The 21,426-nt window shown below is 25.8% G+C and overlaps 1 protein-coding gene across 2 annotated transcripts in view; it reads right to left on the bottom strand.

Annotated features, from left to right (window-relative positions):
• The window catches only part of LOC111674948 (venom dipeptidyl peptidase 4), a 269,708-nt gene that overhangs the window by 205,002 nt on the left and 43,280 nt on the right, over positions 1–21,426 (bottom strand). For both annotated transcript variants that reach the window (XM_046946152.1, XM_046946151.1), the window contains exon 4: positions 8,059–8,719. In XM_046946152.1, coding sequence (XP_046802108.1) covers positions 8,059–8,145 — 87 coding nt within the window. In that variant the 5' untranslated portion in view covers positions 8,146–8,719. The remainder of the gene's footprint in view (positions 1–8,058; positions 8,720–21,426) is intronic.

Raw genomic sequence — 21,426 nt, 5'->3', positions numbered from 1 at the left:
CGTTTTATTTTAATATTTAATTAAATTATATTGGATATTAATCGCCAATAATCAAGCCAACTGCTAATTTTATTAGCGTATCTATGCTTTTGAATTGTTAATGGTTTTATTTACACATAAAAAAGGTGGAAGAAATGAAAGAAATAATCCAACAATTAGGATTCATCATTTTAATATCAGGTGGTTTTCCTTGGAGGCATGAGTTAATATTTATTTTCCTATTTTTTGTTTATTACTTCCTCAGTAGAAGAATCATTATTAACTTTCCCTTTCATGTCTGTTTACTATAAACCTATCGTTGTAATGTTGTAACTACAAATATATTTTTATATTATTGATTAATCGCTTTTAAAACGATTCATATTCAATATATACATTTTCAATGCGTGTTAAAACATTTTGATGTACGAAATCATTAAAAATTAACATGAAATTTAAATAATAAATTCCAAAATTATTGGTTTTAAGAATAAAGTAAATAAGTAATATTTCTTGGTTTTATTATTTAGAAGAAGATATAAACGAATAAGTAATTTGAAATTATATGGTACAAAATATAGGAGTCATACGCACCATGGTCTTAAAGTATCCAGCAGTTCTATAAAGAGTCAAACCAAAACGACAGTGATTTCCATTTTCGTCTAACTAGCTGGTTGGCTCTATTTTGACTTACGTCACGACTGTACTATATGTAAACGAAAGTGAAGACAATCGTCGCTTTAGTGTACCCTTTGTAAGAGCAAGAGTGGACAATGGATGCTCTGAATTTAGGGGTAACCTTGAATGGTAGGGTAAATAGGTAGTTCGGGACTGTCCGACTGAACTGCTGGGTTTGTGCTCCTTAAGAATTTTTGATTAAAATTTTAAAGTGTAAACCAAGAAAATATATTTTAATTAAAATTACTCTACACAGAGAGAGGAAACATATATACACGCCTGGTACCATATTGATACCAAAATATTTATAATTTTTTAATAACATATGTTGTCAAAGTATATACATACGTACGACAACTCTATGTAATGTTGTTGTAACAGTTCGACTGTGGCCGATTGTTCTTTCCTGGGGAAAAAACATTCGGTTGATACAGCTGTCGCTGGGTTGACAATCTTTGGCCGAGTATGACTCGGGTTGTTCCGGAGCGAAGATCCAGTTGTCGTGGGAACGTCTATGTAATGTTGACAACGTTGCTCACGGATTGTTGTTAATAGTGAGCTTACTACGTTTGTTAACATCAAGCCGACGGATGCGTACAAAATTTAGATTTCGACAACGAATTCTTGTAATATTAAAAATGTTTCGTTATCAACATTACATTGTCATACGCGTATACTTTACTAACGGATGTTATTAAAGAATTATAAACACTTTGGTGTCAATTTGGTACCAGGTGATTATGGAAGGATATTTTAAATGTTTTCATTTATTTTTTCCCACCACAATCAATCTGTGTTGTTGAAAATGTTGGAAATGTAAACAAATCTTTTAAGAGCTTTATAAGTTCTGAATTCAAGACATAACTTCAACAACACATATTGCAATAAAACACTATGTAATTTGAGCAGCTTGCAGATGTTTTTGTGATGGGGAAAAGGTAACTTATCTTAACAAGTCATAGTAATGACTGGAAAAACTACTTTACTTTTATATAGTTTCAGAGATCTAAAATATTGACAACTTTATAGAAAATATCTTTGTTAATATATAAAAATTACCTTTAGTTATTCAAATTTTATTAATCCTTTTTTTTTGCAATGTAATACACAACAATTTTTGCAGTTTTGCATAAATTCTTTTGGGCAATTATAGTTGTTTAGTTAAAAAGATTTACAGCTAAATATCTTTTGTTAAAAGGAACACACTCATAACACACTTAACACATTGATTAAAACTATTTGAAAATTTTATTTCTATTTTTTGGCTAAAACAATTACTATACAAAAAACATTAAGACAATTTGCAGGGATTTTTTTTAATTTTTTCGTAAAAATAAACTTTTTATAAAATTTTTTTATCAAATTTTTTTTTTTTGGTTTTAATTTAATATTTTGATAGATTTAATTTTTTTAACTGGTTGCTGTTAGCTTTATCATGTGTTTGTTTGTAAAATTTATAAAAATGTTGAAAATTTTCGAAATTTTTCAAATTTAATAAAATATTTTAAATCTCTTTGTTATATAAAATTGTTGCTTTTTATTTTAAAATTTTTATAATTTTTTAAACTTAATGTTTAAGATTTTGTTATTCTTAAAATATTTAAACATGATTTATTTGTTTTTCTTATTAAATGGAATTTTTAGCATTTTTTATTAATTTAAAAAAACTTTTTTGCAATTTCCTTTTCAGCTTAAATTTTTTTAAGAATTTTTCAAATTTTCTTGGAAACCATCCATTTGTTATTTTAATATTTTCTTAAATTTTCTTTATTTCATTTAAACTTAATTTAATCAGGATTTAAAGGAAGGAGGCAGAGTCCTTTGCATTTAAGAGCAGTTTTGCATTTGGGTTTGGTTTATTTTTCATTTTTGTTTTTCAAAATTTGTTTTATTTACTTTTGTGTTATTTTAATTATACGTTTTGCCCGTTCAACAGTTGTTGTTTTTGTTTTTTGTTAGTTTGTTTATTTTTCTTTGAAATTTTATGCAAAAAAATGCGTAGAACGTTTCCATTCATTATCATCCTTTAATTATAAATACAAATGTAAACACAACATTTGAAATAAAACAATGAATTTGTATTCATTTTTTCCCTTTTATTCATTTTAAAGGATGTGTATGTTAATAGCAATAATAAGAGCGTTAACAACAACAACAATTATAATAATGATTATAACAACAATTAACAAATAACCATGAATTAACAATGAAAACGGAAAAGGAAACACATTGTTCGACTGACTACACATACACACACATACATAAGTACTTTGTTATTTTTGTTTTGTTTAGTGAATTGTAAAAAATTCAGTTGTTTTTTTTATTAAAATTAATTTTAACTTAAATAATTTAGCGAAGAATACAACGGAAATGTTTTGTTAAATTTCTATTTCCGTTAATACTACACGATACAAAAATACACAAAACCAAACCCAAATTCCCAACAATGTTGCCTGTTTTTAGGGATACTGTTAATATGCGTGCTTTCCAATGGGTAAAATGTTTGTGTGACTGTATAAAATGAAAGTAGAATTTGTGTGTATTCGTATGAAGGTGAGTGTGTCCTTAAACAAAATAATTTGTAGGAGAAGACAATAGAGGTTGGCAGGAAAAGAAATTTATACACAATCTTTTTTTTACACTCTTATTACAGTAGTTTGTTGATGTTTTGTTGTTGTAAAAAGAAGAATAATGACGTTGCTGGTGTTTTTTATACATAAATATTTAGTTGTTGTTGTTTTGTTATAAATGGTTGACAATGTAAATACAAAAAATACACACACTCAGTTATACATTCGACGTTTATACAGTTTACACACACAAAAAAGAGAAACAACTTTGACACTTATTAACGCACACACTTTTTGAAACTGATAACACGGCACTTTTTTGTTGTTGTAGTAAATAATTTCTTAAAAATGAGAATGATATAAAAAAACTTGTTTAAATTTTCATACAAAGCACTATAAACGGCGGCAATAACTTATTAGTAATTGTGTGGTTAACGGTATAAATAACAAACGTAGCTGAAAATCACACAAACTCTCACACACACATTCCGTTATATTAAGCGAAGCGGAAACGGAAGTAATGATACATGTTAACGGCCTTAAACAGTTTAGTAGCGTTATAAAAAGAACACAAACTTAAATCTGCAACATAAATTTAGAACAATTTAAAGTTACATTTTTATTTTATTAACTCAACATTTCTTCTTCATATCGCCATTTTTTATGATTTTTTTTTATTTATTTGTTTAAATTCTTTGTTTTAAACATCATAATCATCAATATATATATATTTTTTTAAACTTAAATACGTGTATAGATAGAAAAAAATTTTAAGTTTATTTTTTATATGAAGAAAAAAAATTAAACGTAAAAAATAAGCGAAATTTATTTTGTTGTTTGAGCATGTCAACACGCGCCAAAATGTTGTTTGCGACTAAATGAAATGAAAATCATACGGCCAGTAATAGAAATCCTAACCTATGCATACACACTCATCTACACATAAACTTTAGCCAAAAAAAGCTTTATTTATTTCTTTGTTGTAGTAAAGTTAACAATGACATTCACAACTACAAGGATAAATTTGTAACAAAAACAACAAAAAAACAACATTTAGTCAGTCATTGAGAAATTTTCCTTAAAAAAGCTTTATTAAAAGTACCTTAGGATAAACAACAACAATAAAGTTGTTAGAAAGCTTTTAAAACAAAATAAATCATTAACCACTACTATTACAACAAAAACCAACAAAAAATAGTAAACAAATATACACAATGTATACAAAGTAAAGCTTTTTCCTTAACATATGTTTAATTTAGCGGTATTTTTACTTACACATTTACACTTACACACATTTGTATACATATATATACACTCGCAAAAAAGGGTAGACAAAAGCTTTCAGCATGTATGTATACTAAAAACCATGAATGAAATGTGAGTATTTATTTCTTATGAAAGCTTAGTTTTTTTGAAAACAGCTGTTAGTTACTTAAAGCTTACCTGTTGCTATAGTTGTTCGGGTGTTTACCTAAAAAGCTTAGTTCATTGTTATTAAATTTATTTAAGAGTAATTTCATTAAATAAGCACTCTTTGAACGAGTAACTGGTTTATAAGAGTTTTATTGTATAAGAGAAAATGTTTAAGACATGTTTGATTTCTGCACAAAAAAAAGCTTTGAATATAACCCAGTAAATATTTCTCTTTAAAACAAATAAGAACGAAAAAGCTTTTCCAGAGATGTTTGTTTTCAGCTGATAATCTTAAAGTCAAGCTACAAATACCATCAATAGAGAAGTTTAATACATTTAAGGACTGAATCGGAAAAAACTTATACGCACTTTTGTGATCAATAGAAAATAAAAATATTAGTAAAACTCCAATATGAATTTTCATTAATATAACCCGGCAAAATCTTTACTTATCCGGTAAGTAGGCAAGTAATATTGGATAAAAGTGTAAGTAGTTACTTTTTGAGTGAATAACTACTTATTTTTGTTCGACGATGACCAAAAAATTACTGGTTGCAAATCTCATTACCCGACTATTCTGGATTAAAACGATTTTTACAGTTATTTTTTATGTTTGCTAGTGTATTTTCTTACTCAATACCCCATTAAAAAGTAATTTTATCATTCTATCTGGAACGGTTTCCACATTAATGTTAATATCAATATTTCTTGAAAAAATTTCCAAAATCGACTACGGTTTGAAATAATAACTAATTCCTTATTTGACATACGCTATAGACAATTGACTACAAACTTTCATTTAAAACAATTTATTTATATTATTGATAATGACAACTGATTACCAAGTAATATATGAAATAACAACATTACTGGTAACAAATGACATGAAGAAAATAAATAAGAAAATAAAATAAAAAAAGCAATAATATACTTATTTATGTACATATGTATATTCAAAGTACAACTCTATTTTTTCTTATTAAATGATGAACACACATATAATAAAACTTATATTGAAACATAATACAAATAAATTTGTTTTAAAAATATTTATCTATATACATATATTTTTCAACTTATTTTATGATAAACAAAATCTTTCACAAAATCCTACGAAGCACCCAAGGCTTAGAATATTAAAACTAATAAGAACTTCAATAATAATACATTAATATCAATAATCGAACAATGACCTCTGGATATAAATAATGATTGACAGATCTGTTGATATTTTAAAAACAAACTTTAAAAAAACATGTTTAAGAAATATCAAGTCGTTTGTACAAAAAAACTACTAAAATGATAATCCTAAAGAAATGTAAATTGATTTCCTAAAGTATTAAAATAAGTCGTCTTTCTTAAAATAAAATCTTACAGGGTGCTTAGTAAACATTATATTTATTTTGTTATTTTGATTTTATTACTTAAATGCTAAAACATTTACTTAACACTCATGGACTTGGCCAACAAACTGGGCAAACTTAGAATATAAATAAAATTTTATGATGACACTTTAACATGACTTTTAAGTCAGGCGACAACAAACAAAAAATTACAAAACAAAGCGGAAAGCAGCAGAATGAAATAAACAAAAAATCCTAGAAAAGCTTTAGATCACCATAAAAATGTGTATGTCTAGTTAAAAAGAAGTAAAATAAAGCAGTAAGAATAAACAAAATCCTGGTAAGAGCAACAAACAACAAACCGTAATACAGGAAATCAAATAAAAGTACGACAACACCTTTTTTATTCCATTTTAACTTCTAAACTAGACAGAGATCAACTACATACTTGTGACAAACTAGCAGAAAAAAATCAAAAGCACACTGAAAACTTAGACTAAAACTAAATTAATACTAAGCAACCTACTATCCTCTACATGAAAAATGGAACCACACTTAAACTTTAATATGTATGACGGAATTAAAATAAAGAATATGGAATTTTCCATGCAAAGGAATTTAAAGTTGCTGTTAAATAGGTCTACAAAAAGTTGCACGCACACACAATCAATTGGTATTTACTAAAAGACAAAGACAACTAATACCGCCAGCAATGTATAATATATTATATAATAACTAATACCGCTAGCAATATTAAGTTTAAAAAAATTAAATAAAATATGAATATGTATGTATATGTGTATAACAATTCTAAATTGTCAAGTGCTTAGAATTCTTAGACGTTATGAATTGAACAATGAAAAAAAAATTGCACGTGCATATGGTATACAATTCAATGACTCTTAAATTCTAGAATTTATAAAGAAATATTTAAATTTATATATACGAAAAAGAGTTTAAGTAAATGATATAAATATAAAAATTAGAAATGATATGAGTCTAGTCTATAGTCTAGTCTATAGTCTAGTAAATAGTCTAGTCTACAGTCTAGTCTATAGTCTAGTCTATAGTCTAGTCTATAGTCTAGTCTATAGTCTAGTCTATAGTCTAGTCTATAGTCTAGTCTATAGTCTAGTCTATAGTCTAGTCTATAGTCTAGTCTATAGTCTAGTCTATAGTCTAGTCTATAGTCTAGTCTATAGTCTAGTCTATAGTCTAGTCTATAGTCTAGTCTATAGTCTAGTCTATAGTCTATTCTATAGTCTAGTCTATAGTCTAGTCCAATTAAGTCTTTAGTCTTAATATGTGAGAATGGTTTAGATACCAAACAAAAGTACATTTTTCAGAGAGAAGTTTTAGTACCGGACAAAAGTATCGGACATGAGTATCTAGTAAAACTTTTAGTATTAGAAACCAACTTGGCACCAAACAAACGTCCAACTACCAGACAAAAAGAATATAAGAATCTGTAAGTAAAATACCAAAAAATGTTTTCGTTACAGCTCCTAAATTTCAACAATACTTTTCCCCCCTAATAGCAGTTAAGCCTGCCCTTAAACAAACCATGTAATGAAAATGCAAATGAACTTAATCCTTCTAAAGCCGCAGAAACAGTTACACGCACAAACCTTCACAAAAAACAAAACAATATTTGCAGAAGATACCTCCACTTAAGAGCAGACAAAAAAAGCAGGAACCTTTTAGGGGAAAAAGGCCCAACAACATGTAACAAAACGAATAAACAAACAAACCAAATACTACATTGAAATTCTAACAACGACCAGCAAATTCATTTGGCAGTTGTACGTCATGAATTCAAAGAAACAAACCGAAAAAAATGTATTTAGTCTTTTTGAATTTACGACGGACAACGACTTAATTGATATAAATGCCGTAACGTACGTATCAAACAAGATATACATACATATAATGGTACGTAGTTTTAAAGGCGTAAGACTGTAACGGCCTAAAGTTAATACAAGGGATAACAGAAGGATGTTACTGACGTACATCAAACTAAGTAAATGTTATTTTATGTTTCCCAGTAAATATTCAACTTAAATACTAAAACTTACCTCTATGGTGATATGATGACCACGGGTGCGGAAATTATCATCATTGTTGCGAAGATTTTTCGAATCAATTTGTACGTTTGTCTGCATTTTGTGATGGAAATTTTATTTATTCCAAACAGCTGCTTTTGGGAAGATTTGAATGTTTTTTAGCACTTTTTTTCACTTGAAATTTTAAAAGTTTTTTGAAGCCTTAAGCTTAATATAAAACACTAGTAAATCCTTTTTATTTCCTTTTTTGATTTTAACACTACCTGCTATTTATATTTAAAATCTTTAAATTTAGATTTCCACAAATTTTATTTTTAGTTTTTTTCTTTTCTTTTAAAAAAATAAATTTTTTCAGATTTTATTTTATATTTGAAAGAATACTGAAATAACTTTTCTATCAGTCACACAACATTAAGCAGTAAAATACTGCTACAATAGTATTTCTTTTATTTTCGTGTTTATTCTTGTCTTCGTCCTTTTTTTAATCCGTTAAATTTTTTACCTTAGCAATGTAATAAAAAGGATTTAAGATTTGCTTTACTTTTACTTTTTTTCTCTTCTTTATACTTTGCGGTTGAGCATAAATTGTTATGACTTTATTGGAACGCTTTCTTCTTGCCAACTCCAGCGTTTATTTGCCAGTAAATTTGTCTTTACAAAACATCAATTACTCCTGCAAAGAAACATTTAAAAGAAACACGATAAAATACGTCTAAAACTGCATTATAAAGATTGTTGTTTGTTGTTATTATGATTTTTTGTAGGGGAAATCTTAAATCTTTTGAAAAGTTGAAAATTTAATGAAACTTTTTCCATTACGTCAGTTATTAAATCTTAATTTCTACTAAGTTCCCTTTTGCTTGCTGCGTAAATAACTTTAGGCCTTTTTTTCTTGTACTCCAGCCACCACTTCCTTAAATAAATTTCTATGCCTTTAACTATTTTTTGCTAGTGAGTTTGGCTTTGTTAAGTTTAAATGTTAAATTTATGAATATTTAAATAACTGCAAAAGAAGTTAGCTGCTTGAATATAATTGTTAGAAAAGAAATTATTGACCATTTGGCTAAATGTCTTAATGGGAATTTAAGTACATAATTGAAAACCATTAGGAAAAGCCATAAAAATATTTTGTTTGGTAATTAGAATTGAATTCTTTAATAAATTTCAATAATCTTTTAAATTATTGGGGATTAAATGGAAAATGGTTTTGTTTAGTTGAAAGCTATATCAATAACTATATACATTTTAGACTAAGTATCAGAAAGTACTCTTAATAATAAGAGGTAGTCAGACAATAGTCAAAATAACAGATAATAATATAAAAATCTGGCAATAGTGTGAGTATTAGTATTAGGGTATCTGTCTGTGTGAAAGACAAAAGAATATGTTTCAAACAATCGTGGAAGTACGATGGTGGATCCCAATGAAACCTCAAACAACTTACCAGCCAGGACAAGTGACATCACAAGATTATAGTCCCGGCAGAATAGAGGTACTGGTAATTCATTACATAGTCAATTACAATTACTTGTAATGTGTAAATGAGCAATAACCAATTACAATTACTTGTAATTGTAATTGAAATTTTTCCAATTAGAATTACTTGTAATGCGTAATTGACCAATAACTACTTAAAATTACTTGTAATTGTAATTAAATTTTTCCAATTAAAATTACTTTTAATTGTAATTAAAGTATAACTAATTACAAATTACATGTAATTATTAGGAACAATATTCACAATTACAAGTAATTATAATTGGAAATTCTTCAGGTACAATTACAAGTAATTGTAATTGTCAAGACTTCAATTACCATTACAAGTAATTGTAATAGGCAAAACTTCAATTACAATTAAAAGTAATTGTAATTAGTAAAGCTTCAATTACAATTACTTCAAATGTAATTGTAATTGAAAATGTAGTCATTACCCCCCAAGCCTGCTACTGATTGGCTGCCATGACTTGGAGGTAATGATTACATTTCAATTACAATGTAATTGAAGATTTACCAATTGCAATTAATTGTAATTGTAATTAAAGTTTAGCAAATTATAATTACTAGTAATTGAGTATTTTCTTTTTAATTACATGTAATTTGTAATTAGTAAGACCTAAATTAATTGTAATTGTTTATTAATTGCATTTTAACTTCGATAGATAAACAGCCAGGATAGTATTGCAAATAAATGATTTTACTTTAAAATATTTCTTGAACCGTTGTTTTAATGAAATTTATCTAGTTTATTTGCTCTCCAATAAATACTAAACCAAATTTTCACCCACAATGATTTAATTTTCTTTTATAATTATGACATACATAGATAAATATTTCTTACAGAATCCAGACATGACACATTAGTTTTACTTTTGTTTCCTGAAAAATGTTTACATACACAACAATATAATAATAATAATAAATCTTAATATAAAAGCATATTGCATGTCTTCTACTGGACCATAAAAACAAAATAAATTACTAAAATTACAATTTAAATACATATGTGGTAATTAAATTAAATGTATAGTTTAGTTAAAAGGTTTTTGGAATTCAAATATAACAATTTTAAATTAGCTTTTAATTAAACAATTGTTTTTGCATAAGAATTGTAACTACAAATGAACATATTCACAGTTAATAGAATTTATAATTAAAATTATGAGAAAAAAAGTATACAAAAGTATAAAACTTTTAAGGGAATATATTCAGTAGCTAATTGATGTTTAACTCATTAATGTGAAAATATTTATATTGGGGTAATATGTTTTAAAAATCTGCTATTTTTAATCATAAATTACTATAGTTTTCTATTAGAATTCAAAACTTAATATTTCTACATGTACTTATACCTTTTCCTTATTCTCTTTATTTTTCCGAAATAAAGTTTCCTTCATAAAATTTATTTTTAATTCAAATCAACATCCACTAGTGGGTTAAAATGTATGATCAACATGCATTTTTGTGGTGGCAGTTAGAGGTATTATCCACTGCAATGCAACACCAAGCATGTAAACACAAGTTTATAACTGAAAGTTGATATAAACAAAAAAAGTTTCAAGAAATACATGTTATGTGTACAAACATTAAGGGAGTTCTGATTCTGTGAATTTAAAATAGTTTTAAAAGTTTCTATAAAGTATTAAGAACTACGTTTTACAGCTTTTGAAATATCTAAATTACAAATTCTGATTCTATTTTTGCAGAATATTACTATAACACACAGTGGTGTAGAATAGAAGAGGGAAATAATTATCTTTCTTCTAAACGATTAGTCCATTTTTAAAAAAGTTTGAACTTAAACCTCGTCCCACCAGGGGCGTGTTCAGGTGCCCCCAAAGATGAAAAATTTAAGCTATTTTTTAGTTTCACCTTGTCCCCACCATATCGAAAATTTTGAAATCTTTTTTAATTTAAAATATTTAGTGTCAAATTATCTGCCTTAAATAAAAAATAAAAATACACATAACTTTTTAATCAGTGATTATTTTTAAACATTACTTTAAGTGTTTGAAATAAAAATTTTTGGTATAAATGTTATGACCATAATGTACATGTAGAGACTCATATAGTTTTAAAAATGTCTCAATAACATTAGCTTTTCTTGAGCTTTAAACTGTAAAGGGGAAAATAAGATTTGCTTAAACATTACCATTTCTGAAATCGATACGGATTTAGGCTGAAATGTTTCAAGTTTACCTTAAAAAAAATATTGTATTTTTTTATTTAACAAATTTATAACAAAACCCTAGATATAAACAACACAGCAACAATGTCATCTTCACATTTCCACACTGATAACCCACACAGTAAACCCCCAAAAAGTCATATACATAAATGTTAATCTAAAAGTTGAAATAAAAAAGAATAATAAAATAAAAATGTTAAAACTATTACAGATACATATACGGTATTGTAGAATCCTTAAAGTAATAAAGTACTTCCAAGGGAATAACATTATCAGCACTTTATTCCAAACTTCTCGTAAAGTAATAAAAAAAATATTATAAATTTTTTGTATTTAAAACTAGATGGTATAACATGGTATGGTATTAACAAATATAATTTAAATTCTTTAGATAACATAATAATTGCTTCTGTAGAAGTTATTCAAAAGCAACCCAACTACACTTTTATATTAAGATTTTTTAAAAAATATTTTCAATATTGTGTCAAAAATAAATTTTGTGGAAATTACAAAAGAAATATAAAACTTATTTTTATTTTTCCTTACATCTCATGGTAATAAATATAGAAAGGCATAGTAAAAAAAAACTTTTTTAAAAGCCTACTTACAAATGCATAGACACGCGTATTTTTACAAACACAGAAATTGGCTCTTATTCATGCACACTCCAACACATCAAGCGACCAAACACTTAACAAAAAATATACTAAAGCAAGGACTTTAAATCCTTTTTATCTTAGCTAAAGGATTTTTGTCAACATTTTTATATTTTGATAAAAATAAAAACTATAACTTATATGTGTGAGAGCAAACATGTTTAAATGTGAGTGTGTGAAAATAAACAAGATTATTAAAAAATTTTAAAATCACAAAACAAATAATACAATAATAATGCAACAACTAGAAAATATAAAATAAAGTTATAAATATAACATTTTCCAAAACAAATACAGCAGATTACAGGGTATTATTTAATCAAATTAGGTTTAATGAAATTAATAGTTTTTACATGTGTTTTGTAAAAATTTACCACATTTATACATACACAAGTTTTGTTGGTAATTTAATGTATGCTAATTATTGTAATTTTCATTACAAATAGTACATATATATTTAGCAAATATTAAATATTAACAAATATTTAATATTGAAATTAAATTATATAATTTTAAATGATAAGTGGTAATTGTCCTAAATTATGTTTATGTTTATATATGTATGTATGTGTTTAGGTAATAAAGTATATACAAGTTACAAAGAATCTTAAATAATATATGTTTTTCTTCTGGTTTCTATTGCAATACATTTCATAATACCTGATATCTGATAACAGCTTCTGATGTCAATCAAAAATATATAAGTTTTCATACCAAAAGTTCATGATGATTATAAACATACATATAATTATTAAACATATTTATACGTATAAACATAACCACACATCTGAATTGAAAAACAGGTGTGTCTTTTTAATTTGAATAATATATATATACATATTTCCTCTTCATATTATAATGCTACTGGTCCTAAATCAGTCCGATAATTAACTTGTGCCTCCAAAACGTGACATGAAATAATATATAATTGTTATTATATATGACCCAAAAGTATAATACAATTGTCATAACAATCTTTTCACAAACACCTACATTTCTGTCCACATCTGTAAATACAAAACAAACAAGTAGAAACCCATAAGCATATTGAAAATTCACGTGATACATGAAACTTTGCATGACCGTAATAAATTCAAAAAACATACATAAACATACATATAAATATTTGTATGAACTCTTGTGCAAACTCATATAATATGGATAAATTTTCTTAGATAGACTTATTAACAACAAAGCAAGGCTACTTCTACCTTAATTAGTAAGGATAAATATATGCACACAAACACAACAATATTTACACATATACAGACTACATGTTTAGGTTCATTTGTATTAGCTTAAGATGCTTATAAGAAGCTTAATTCCTTCTATGGATGTTTATATTGCAGATGGATAAAGAGAATGACATTAAAGTGATGATAAGGATATAATGAAATTGTTTTTTTTCCAAATAAATAAATGAATTTAAATATTTGATATTTTTAAGGAACTAACGGCTGAACCTAGAAACATGATATTTTGTTATGTTCTTAGTGGATTTAAGAAGAGATTTTTGGTAATTCAAATTTTTAGGGGGTAAAAAAGGGTAAAAACAGATAAATTTGGTAACTTAATATCGCCTTAACTATAAGAGATACAACAAAAACGTTACACTTAACGTTGTTTATTCAAAAAATAAGCTGACAGATTTCTGGTACTTTGTCGAAATTCGGTTCATTTTAGGAGTAAATCGGTAAAAACTGTATTTTGTACCTTTTTAACAAGTGAACATAGAAATAAAATTTATAACACATTCGTACCATATTGAAAATTACGAATATAGGTTTGGTACTTTTGGAAAATTCGGACATTTAATGGGTAAAAATCTTACTTATTTTTGGTATTTTTTTTTCTAAAATATTGTTTTATATTTCTTGGTTTGTACAAAAGTAAGTAAAAATCTTACTTATTTTTGGTATTTTTTTTTTCTAAAATATTGTTTTATATATATATATATATTGGTTTGTACATAGTTAGTTTAAAAGGAGTATGTCTATATATCAAATCCGAAGATACACACAGAAAAAAATATTCAGTAATTTTTTTCAATAAACACGTTAATCAGTATTAAATTTTAAATTAATTATATTTTTAATTAATGTGATTATTTTTTTTAATTGCTTTTTAAATTTTTAATATTTTGACATTTGTAAAAATAAAATAAAAAAGAAAAAAACAGTTTAAAACTTTTGCATAAAAGAATTTTTTCATTATTTTATAAAAAAATTTGTTATTTCAATTCAAACACAAAATGGACGGGAATTTACTCATCTCTGTTATGTGGACCTAAATAAGTAAAAAAGTTCTCATTCAAGAATATGTGTACGCAATTTAATATAGTGTCTTTTAGATATTTTGTGGGATGGGATGCTAATTTAGACGCATTATATCCCTAATGCATTTAAAAAAAAGCAGTGGACCTAACACAAGGTAAGCTTTGAGCAAGATTTCTCAAACGTGTTTCTAAGTTTTCTTTTGTTGTCACTTTTTAGATAATTATTTCTTGGCGCATGACCCCGGCGGATGCTAGGAGTTTTTATAAGTTATGAAGTATATCTGAAAATATCGTGGCGATTGCATACAAACATACATACATACATACATACATACATACATACATACATACATACATACATACATACATACATACATACATACATACATACATACATACATACATACATACATACATACTTCATGTATTTTAATTATGTATAATAATTTATGTACATTCAATAAAAACAATTTAGATAAATTTTCAATTGGAATAATTATTTTTTAGTCGATATTTAAAATACCACCAGATCTAATTAAACGAATTAATTACAATAACATTTTTAATTTTCAGTTAATCAATAGTATCATTTTGATGATTAGAGAAAAATCAAAACTTTTTTTAATTAATATGAGCAATTTCATAATTGAAAATCATTTTTATTTTTTTCTGTGTAGACCTCTATCGTTCCTGTTGCCCGCGCATTTACCAGTGCCTCAGGTGTGAATTAAGCTAACGACCTCCGGTCCACCAGACTTAAACTTAAACCACTAACCCCCCGATTAAAATAATATATATGTTTATATCGGAGCATTTTGAATTTTTTTTCTTCTTTAACTGGTACTTTTTGAATTTTATGTTTTATTAAACATATAAAAATAAAATTTAACATACAGAGTCGTAAATTAATGATAATCTGAAAGAAGTAAATTATTATTTTATTATTCAACGAATTTTCTATAATATTGTATTAAAATTAAGCACGAAGCATTTTAAGTGAATGAGAATCTAAAAAGGAAACTTTTTATTAATTTTATTCGATAATTTTGAGCCTAGAAATTAAAAATTAAGAACGTAGGGTCCTGATTGAAAAATTCTATATGAGATACCTTTTTGGATGGTTTGGTTGTTCAATTGGTACTTTTTTAATTTTCGATAAAATTGAACCTATATATTCTATAGGTATAGTATTAAAACATAAACTTAAACACACATCGTTCTTATTGAAGTATAACATATAAAAGAGGACATTTGGGAACGTTTTCGTTTATCAATTCGTACCTTTTAGACAAATTATTGAACTTTAAAACATATAATGAAATAGACTAGGTTTTCTATTTTTTGAAATTTCTATAATATAGAACCAAAGAACATGGAATGAAAACTAAACAGTCTGACAATCTATAAGAGATATTTTTTTGTACTTTTTCTTTCATAGAATTGTCGATCCTTTTATACTTTTGTAATCTAAATTTTATTTTAATTTAACTTCGAATAGGTTAACAAAGCACACAGGGTATGCTAGTAAATTATAAAATTTGTAATTTCATCAATAAATTGCATATATGTAAGAGGTTAGTTACAGTTTAACTTAAATAATTTATTATGAAATTGTATATTTTCTTATTTATTTTTTTTAAAGCAATAGGTTCAAACAATATTTACAATATATATTTTTTTTTAAACATTATTTTAAAATCAAGTATCAATTCTAAAGGGAATAGTTTTTTCGTTCAACCTTAAATGTTTCCTTACACCTCAATATCTTTCTGTAGGGAATAATATATTTAGTTCATAGTTTAGTTTTAATATAAAGATATTATTCTATTCCATTGAGATGACAAATTATACTCAAATTAATAATTTACAGCTTTTACACATTTCAATAAATTTTATTAAAAAAATAATTGGGACAGAAAATAAGTATGTTTCTACAATCCTTTGCTTTTAAAATTTAAAAAAATGATTTATGAGATTGAACTTATTGCACTAACTTAAGGATATTTAAGAAGTAGACTAATAATATTAAATGTAAAGGTATACTATTATTAGTTTAATAGTAAAAACATAATTATTTTAATAGCAACAACAGGAAGCTTCGGCAGTCAATAGCAGAGTATGTATGTGCCATAGCCTTGTCTAACTAAATATATGAAAATAATATTGCTAAGGTTTCCATAGAATATGTATTACATCGATAATAATGTCTACAATATTTTAAAAGATTATTGTGCCGTATGTTATTTTAGTTAGCTCTCAAATTGAAAATAGCCCTTAAAAACATTATTGTATATATAAGGAAGCACTCGAAAGAAAAATGTTTTTTTATATTAAAAATTCTCTGTACTAAATGTAAATCATATTAGATATTCATGGCCAGTCTTGACCAAATTTAACGTATTTGCTTGTATATTTTTTATACTATTTTAAAGGATAATATTTGTGCTGCATACCACTGCAAATGTAGAAACACAGATATTGTAATATAAAATTATAATTTATTACCTTCACCCTTTTGCTTGGGAGCAGAGTTTGGCACTCATGCCTTTACACTTTGCTAAAGAACAAACACACACACACATATACTTATGAAAATCCAGAGAGCCATAGATAGAAAAATGTGAAAATCTTTTTATAGACTCGTTTGTTAGTTTTATTTGTATTTAAATAGAATCTACCTTAGAGAATTTCAACTTTATGGAAATAAAAAAGGAAAAAAAACCAACAGAGAACCAGAAAAAACAGAAACTGTTTGTCAAACATGTTGTTATAAATGTTATTTTTGTTATATTTCCTGTAATATTATCAGGTCCTTAAGGGTTAAAGGTCTCTTACGGTGCACACACACAAACTTTTTAAATTTAATGTAAGATTTTTACTGATGTTGGCTTTATTTTTTTCGAATTTTTACTTTTTTCTCCTTTTTTGGAAAAAATTGTTAAAGTAAAGTTTGGTATTTAAGTAATATTTTTAAAGTAAGAGATTTTTTTGTTATACTTACACATACATACATATATTATAAAAGAGTTTCAGGCAAACATGTTTAAAAAAGAGGAAATATTAAAATGTATTCCTTTTTTTCCAAAGCCTATGACATTTAATAGGCTTAAAAGGCAACAGTATTTAAAAGAGAGTTAACATTGCTTAAGGCTATAGTTCGGAATAAAAGTTGAAATTTTGAGTTTAGCTTTAAACATTTTTTGTAATTTAAAAATATTTTTTGTAATTTTAATAATTTTTTTTACTATCATTACATCATGTTGTAAGTTTTCTGAACGTAATTCCTATGAATTTTCAATTAATGTTAGTGAAGAATATTATACGGAATTATAATTCCAAGATATTTGGTTCTAATTTGGGCGAAAGCCTGACAATGCCAAAGAATATGCTTAAAATTTTAACTGCTCTACATTCGTTTAAATCCATATGTCCTTTTTTGTAGGGCTGAACCCGTAATCATTAATTTGTATCTAACATTTTCTATGATATTGTCACTGATAACTTTATCAAGTTATTGTTAAATTAAATATTACAAAATTAGGAGCTGCCACGCCCACTTTTTTAATTCTGTCCAATTTTAACTCATTTATTTTCAATAAATTTGTTTGTTTTTTTTTTCATTAACTCGCTTTTGATAATGTCGCCTTAAAACGGAAACAAGCCTGTGTTTTATCGTTATTGCATTATTTTTTTGCAAATCTTCATTAATGATTAAACTCCTTTAATAAATTCTGTTTCATGAAATAGTGTTAGAATAAAGATAAAAGAAATCTAATGTTTCACCAAAAAAAAAATAATAATAACATAAAGGAAAAGTAAAATGAAACAGAATGTAATTTGAAATAACATTAAAGAAATCTCTATATATTTGGTAATCATAGTAAATAATTTATGGAGCACACAAACAGACGTTGACATTCAGATATATGTACGTGAAGGTGTAGATTTATTAAACCCTGTTGTTTTAAGAATGACAAATTGTTACCCATATTAAGACGTTTTGGTCATTATTACATATAAAATATCTATTACTGATTAAAACATTAAGTGACAATTGAAAACTTATTACCTTTTTCTCTATAAAATCGTTAGAAGAATATGAACCTTAGGGTTTTTACAAGGGTTTGTAATTGATTTGTAACAAAGCAAAACAAGAAAGTTTAACCTAAAATTGAGAAAAACATTAGTTCAGAATCATTAACAATTGTTACACGTTTTGTAATGATTTGAGATCATAGACATTCTCTGCAATTAACCCAATTTTATGTTTTTTACATAAAGAAATTCTTTAGAAAGTGTAACTTCTAATACAGTTCCGCAAAAATCATAAACTTAAAGAAGCTGGTGGCAGCTCCAACCATTGCAGGGTTTATCAGCACGTAAGTAACTATATATGCGTACTGCATATCATATTATTCAAAGTTTCTGTTTTGCAATATTTTTTTTTCACTTCTCTCTGTTTTTTTCAAGTAGATTCTACTTAAATGATAAAAATCATCAACAAAAAAATATGTGAATGTGGTAAGAGTCATTTTTGCTAGAAATATATCTTTTTGTCTTTTTCAAATTTAATTTTCTGCTTAAATGCATTAAACGAGAAATCTTGATTTAAAATTACACAAAAATCCTTCCAAACAAGAACAAAACAAAACAAGCCAAGTAACCAGACAAACAACCAATCAAGCGAAAAGATGTCAGGTGCTGTGTGTTTATGTGTATGTGTTTGTGATAGTGTCTCTAATGTGAAAAGTTTAATCCTTTGGGGGTGTAGGCGTGGAAGAATGTTAAAACACATTAAGATACAAATAAATTTATTTTATATTTAGGTGTATATTGCAGCATGCTTGTATCTAATGGCAACAAACAAAAGGCCTTTAATAAAGAATTTATTGTTGATTTAATCCTGTATTTCTTAAAAGTCCTTTAGTAAGATATTTTTATTAAAGGGAATAAATGCAGAATTTAGTAACTAATTAAAACAGAACAATTAATTTTTGTATTTTAATATTTTCTAGAAGGCCTTTTTTAAGGCTTTATTACTTATCCCTTATACTTCAGTTTATAATTTTATACATATGTACCTGGAAAAGTGACATGTGGTTGTATATTCTGTAACAGTGTATGTCTTTGTACATGCATTAGTATTGTAACAGGCCTTACAAGAAGTCAACATTAACATCTCAATTAATAAATGTACGTAGAAAATTAAGTTGCAAATTGGGTGATTTGTTAGGCAACACTTGTGCAAATGTTGCAAATTTATGGTAAACAATATTGTTTTTGTATCATGTCCTAGTTTTTGCTCTTAACAAAATGCTAAAGTTAGCAGAATATTGCCAAAATCAAGTAATTTACTAGTTCTATTGTGGGTTTTGCTATCCATACATTATATGTTTCTTCTTGTTTAGCTAAATGTATTGATTTATAAAAGTTTTCTAGGATAATTGTCACTCTATTAAATGTTTTGTTGTAAGGGTTTTTTTTCCAAATTTTACGTTTCATTGCCTGGGGAAAAAGATTTATAACTTTGTTTGGAAAAAAAATCCAAAAAAAAAAATTTTTCCTGTATTATTATCTAGACAAACATTTTGTGTAGTACGTGAGTAATAAAAATATGTCAAAAACACAAAAGTATGTTTTTTTTCGCAAAATTCAGAGGATCAAAAAAAAAATATAAAAAATCAAACAAATCGATAAAAATCTACCGTTACTTAAAAGTGTAAGCAATTACTTTTGGTTTTGCATTACACTTTAGTAAGAAATTTAGGATTTACATTTCTTTATATTTATTATTTTCAAAAACATTTTAAAACTAATTGATTAAGTAGAAAATATAAGTACAAGAAATTGGTTTACAATTATCCCTGGATATTTAAATTATTTCAAACAAACTTTAAATTTGTAGTATTCAAAAAGAACAATACTTAACATTATTAAAAATTGACAATTATTATCTACTGCATTCTCATAAAAGTTTAAAAAAAAAAACTGATTTGTCCTTGAAAATAACAAAAGTATATGTACAACTTTAAACAACTTCATACAACTACAAAGGTCAATTGTTTATTGAAAAAATAAAAAAAACATAAACTTTTCATCAAAAATGTCAGCCAAAAATATAAAAGAAAAGACAAAATATTAACAATTTATTTAAAGTTGGATTGTAAATAAAGCCAAAAGTCTTGTTCGAACAAACAACAACCAAGCATATGCATGCATTAACACACACACACACACAAATATATGTGTTTGTAATTTTTATATAGAACCAGTAGTTTTATAACACAACAATAAAACCCTTTGTCATTTAGAGCAATTCCAATAAATTTATTTATTAAAGTCACCAATTAAAATTAAGTATGATCATAAGCTTTAAAAGTATAATTTTTTTAACAAATAAGCTTTGATTTAAAATCATTCCTTTAGTTACCTCAAACTGTTGGGATTAAAAAAACAACAACTTTAGCACTTATTAACAATAAAAACACTCGTACTGAAATGCCAGACACATGTTGAAATGTCATTCAAATAGAAAACATATCAATTTCTGTGTGTAAATGCAAGAAAGCACTTTGATGTATTTTAATAAAAATTCGTTTCATAAAAATTATTTATTTTTTATTATCTTAAGAAATAAACTCAAAACTACATACTTCAACTTTAACAGTAACATTTTTCTTATAAAATATCAATAGAAAAGAAATTGATTCACATGAGAGACAAACTTTATGTTTACTGAGTTTATGCGGAGATATATAGATATA

Source organism: Lucilia cuprina, chromosome 3, assembly GCF_022045245.1.
Source record: "Lucilia cuprina isolate Lc7/37 chromosome 3, ASM2204524v1, whole genome shotgun sequence".
Taxonomy (NCBI): domain Eukaryota; kingdom Metazoa; phylum Arthropoda; class Insecta; order Diptera; family Calliphoridae; genus Lucilia; species Lucilia cuprina.
The sequence above is the reverse complement of the archived record's forward strand: the minus strand, read 5'-3'. Positions and strand labels throughout refer to the sequence as shown.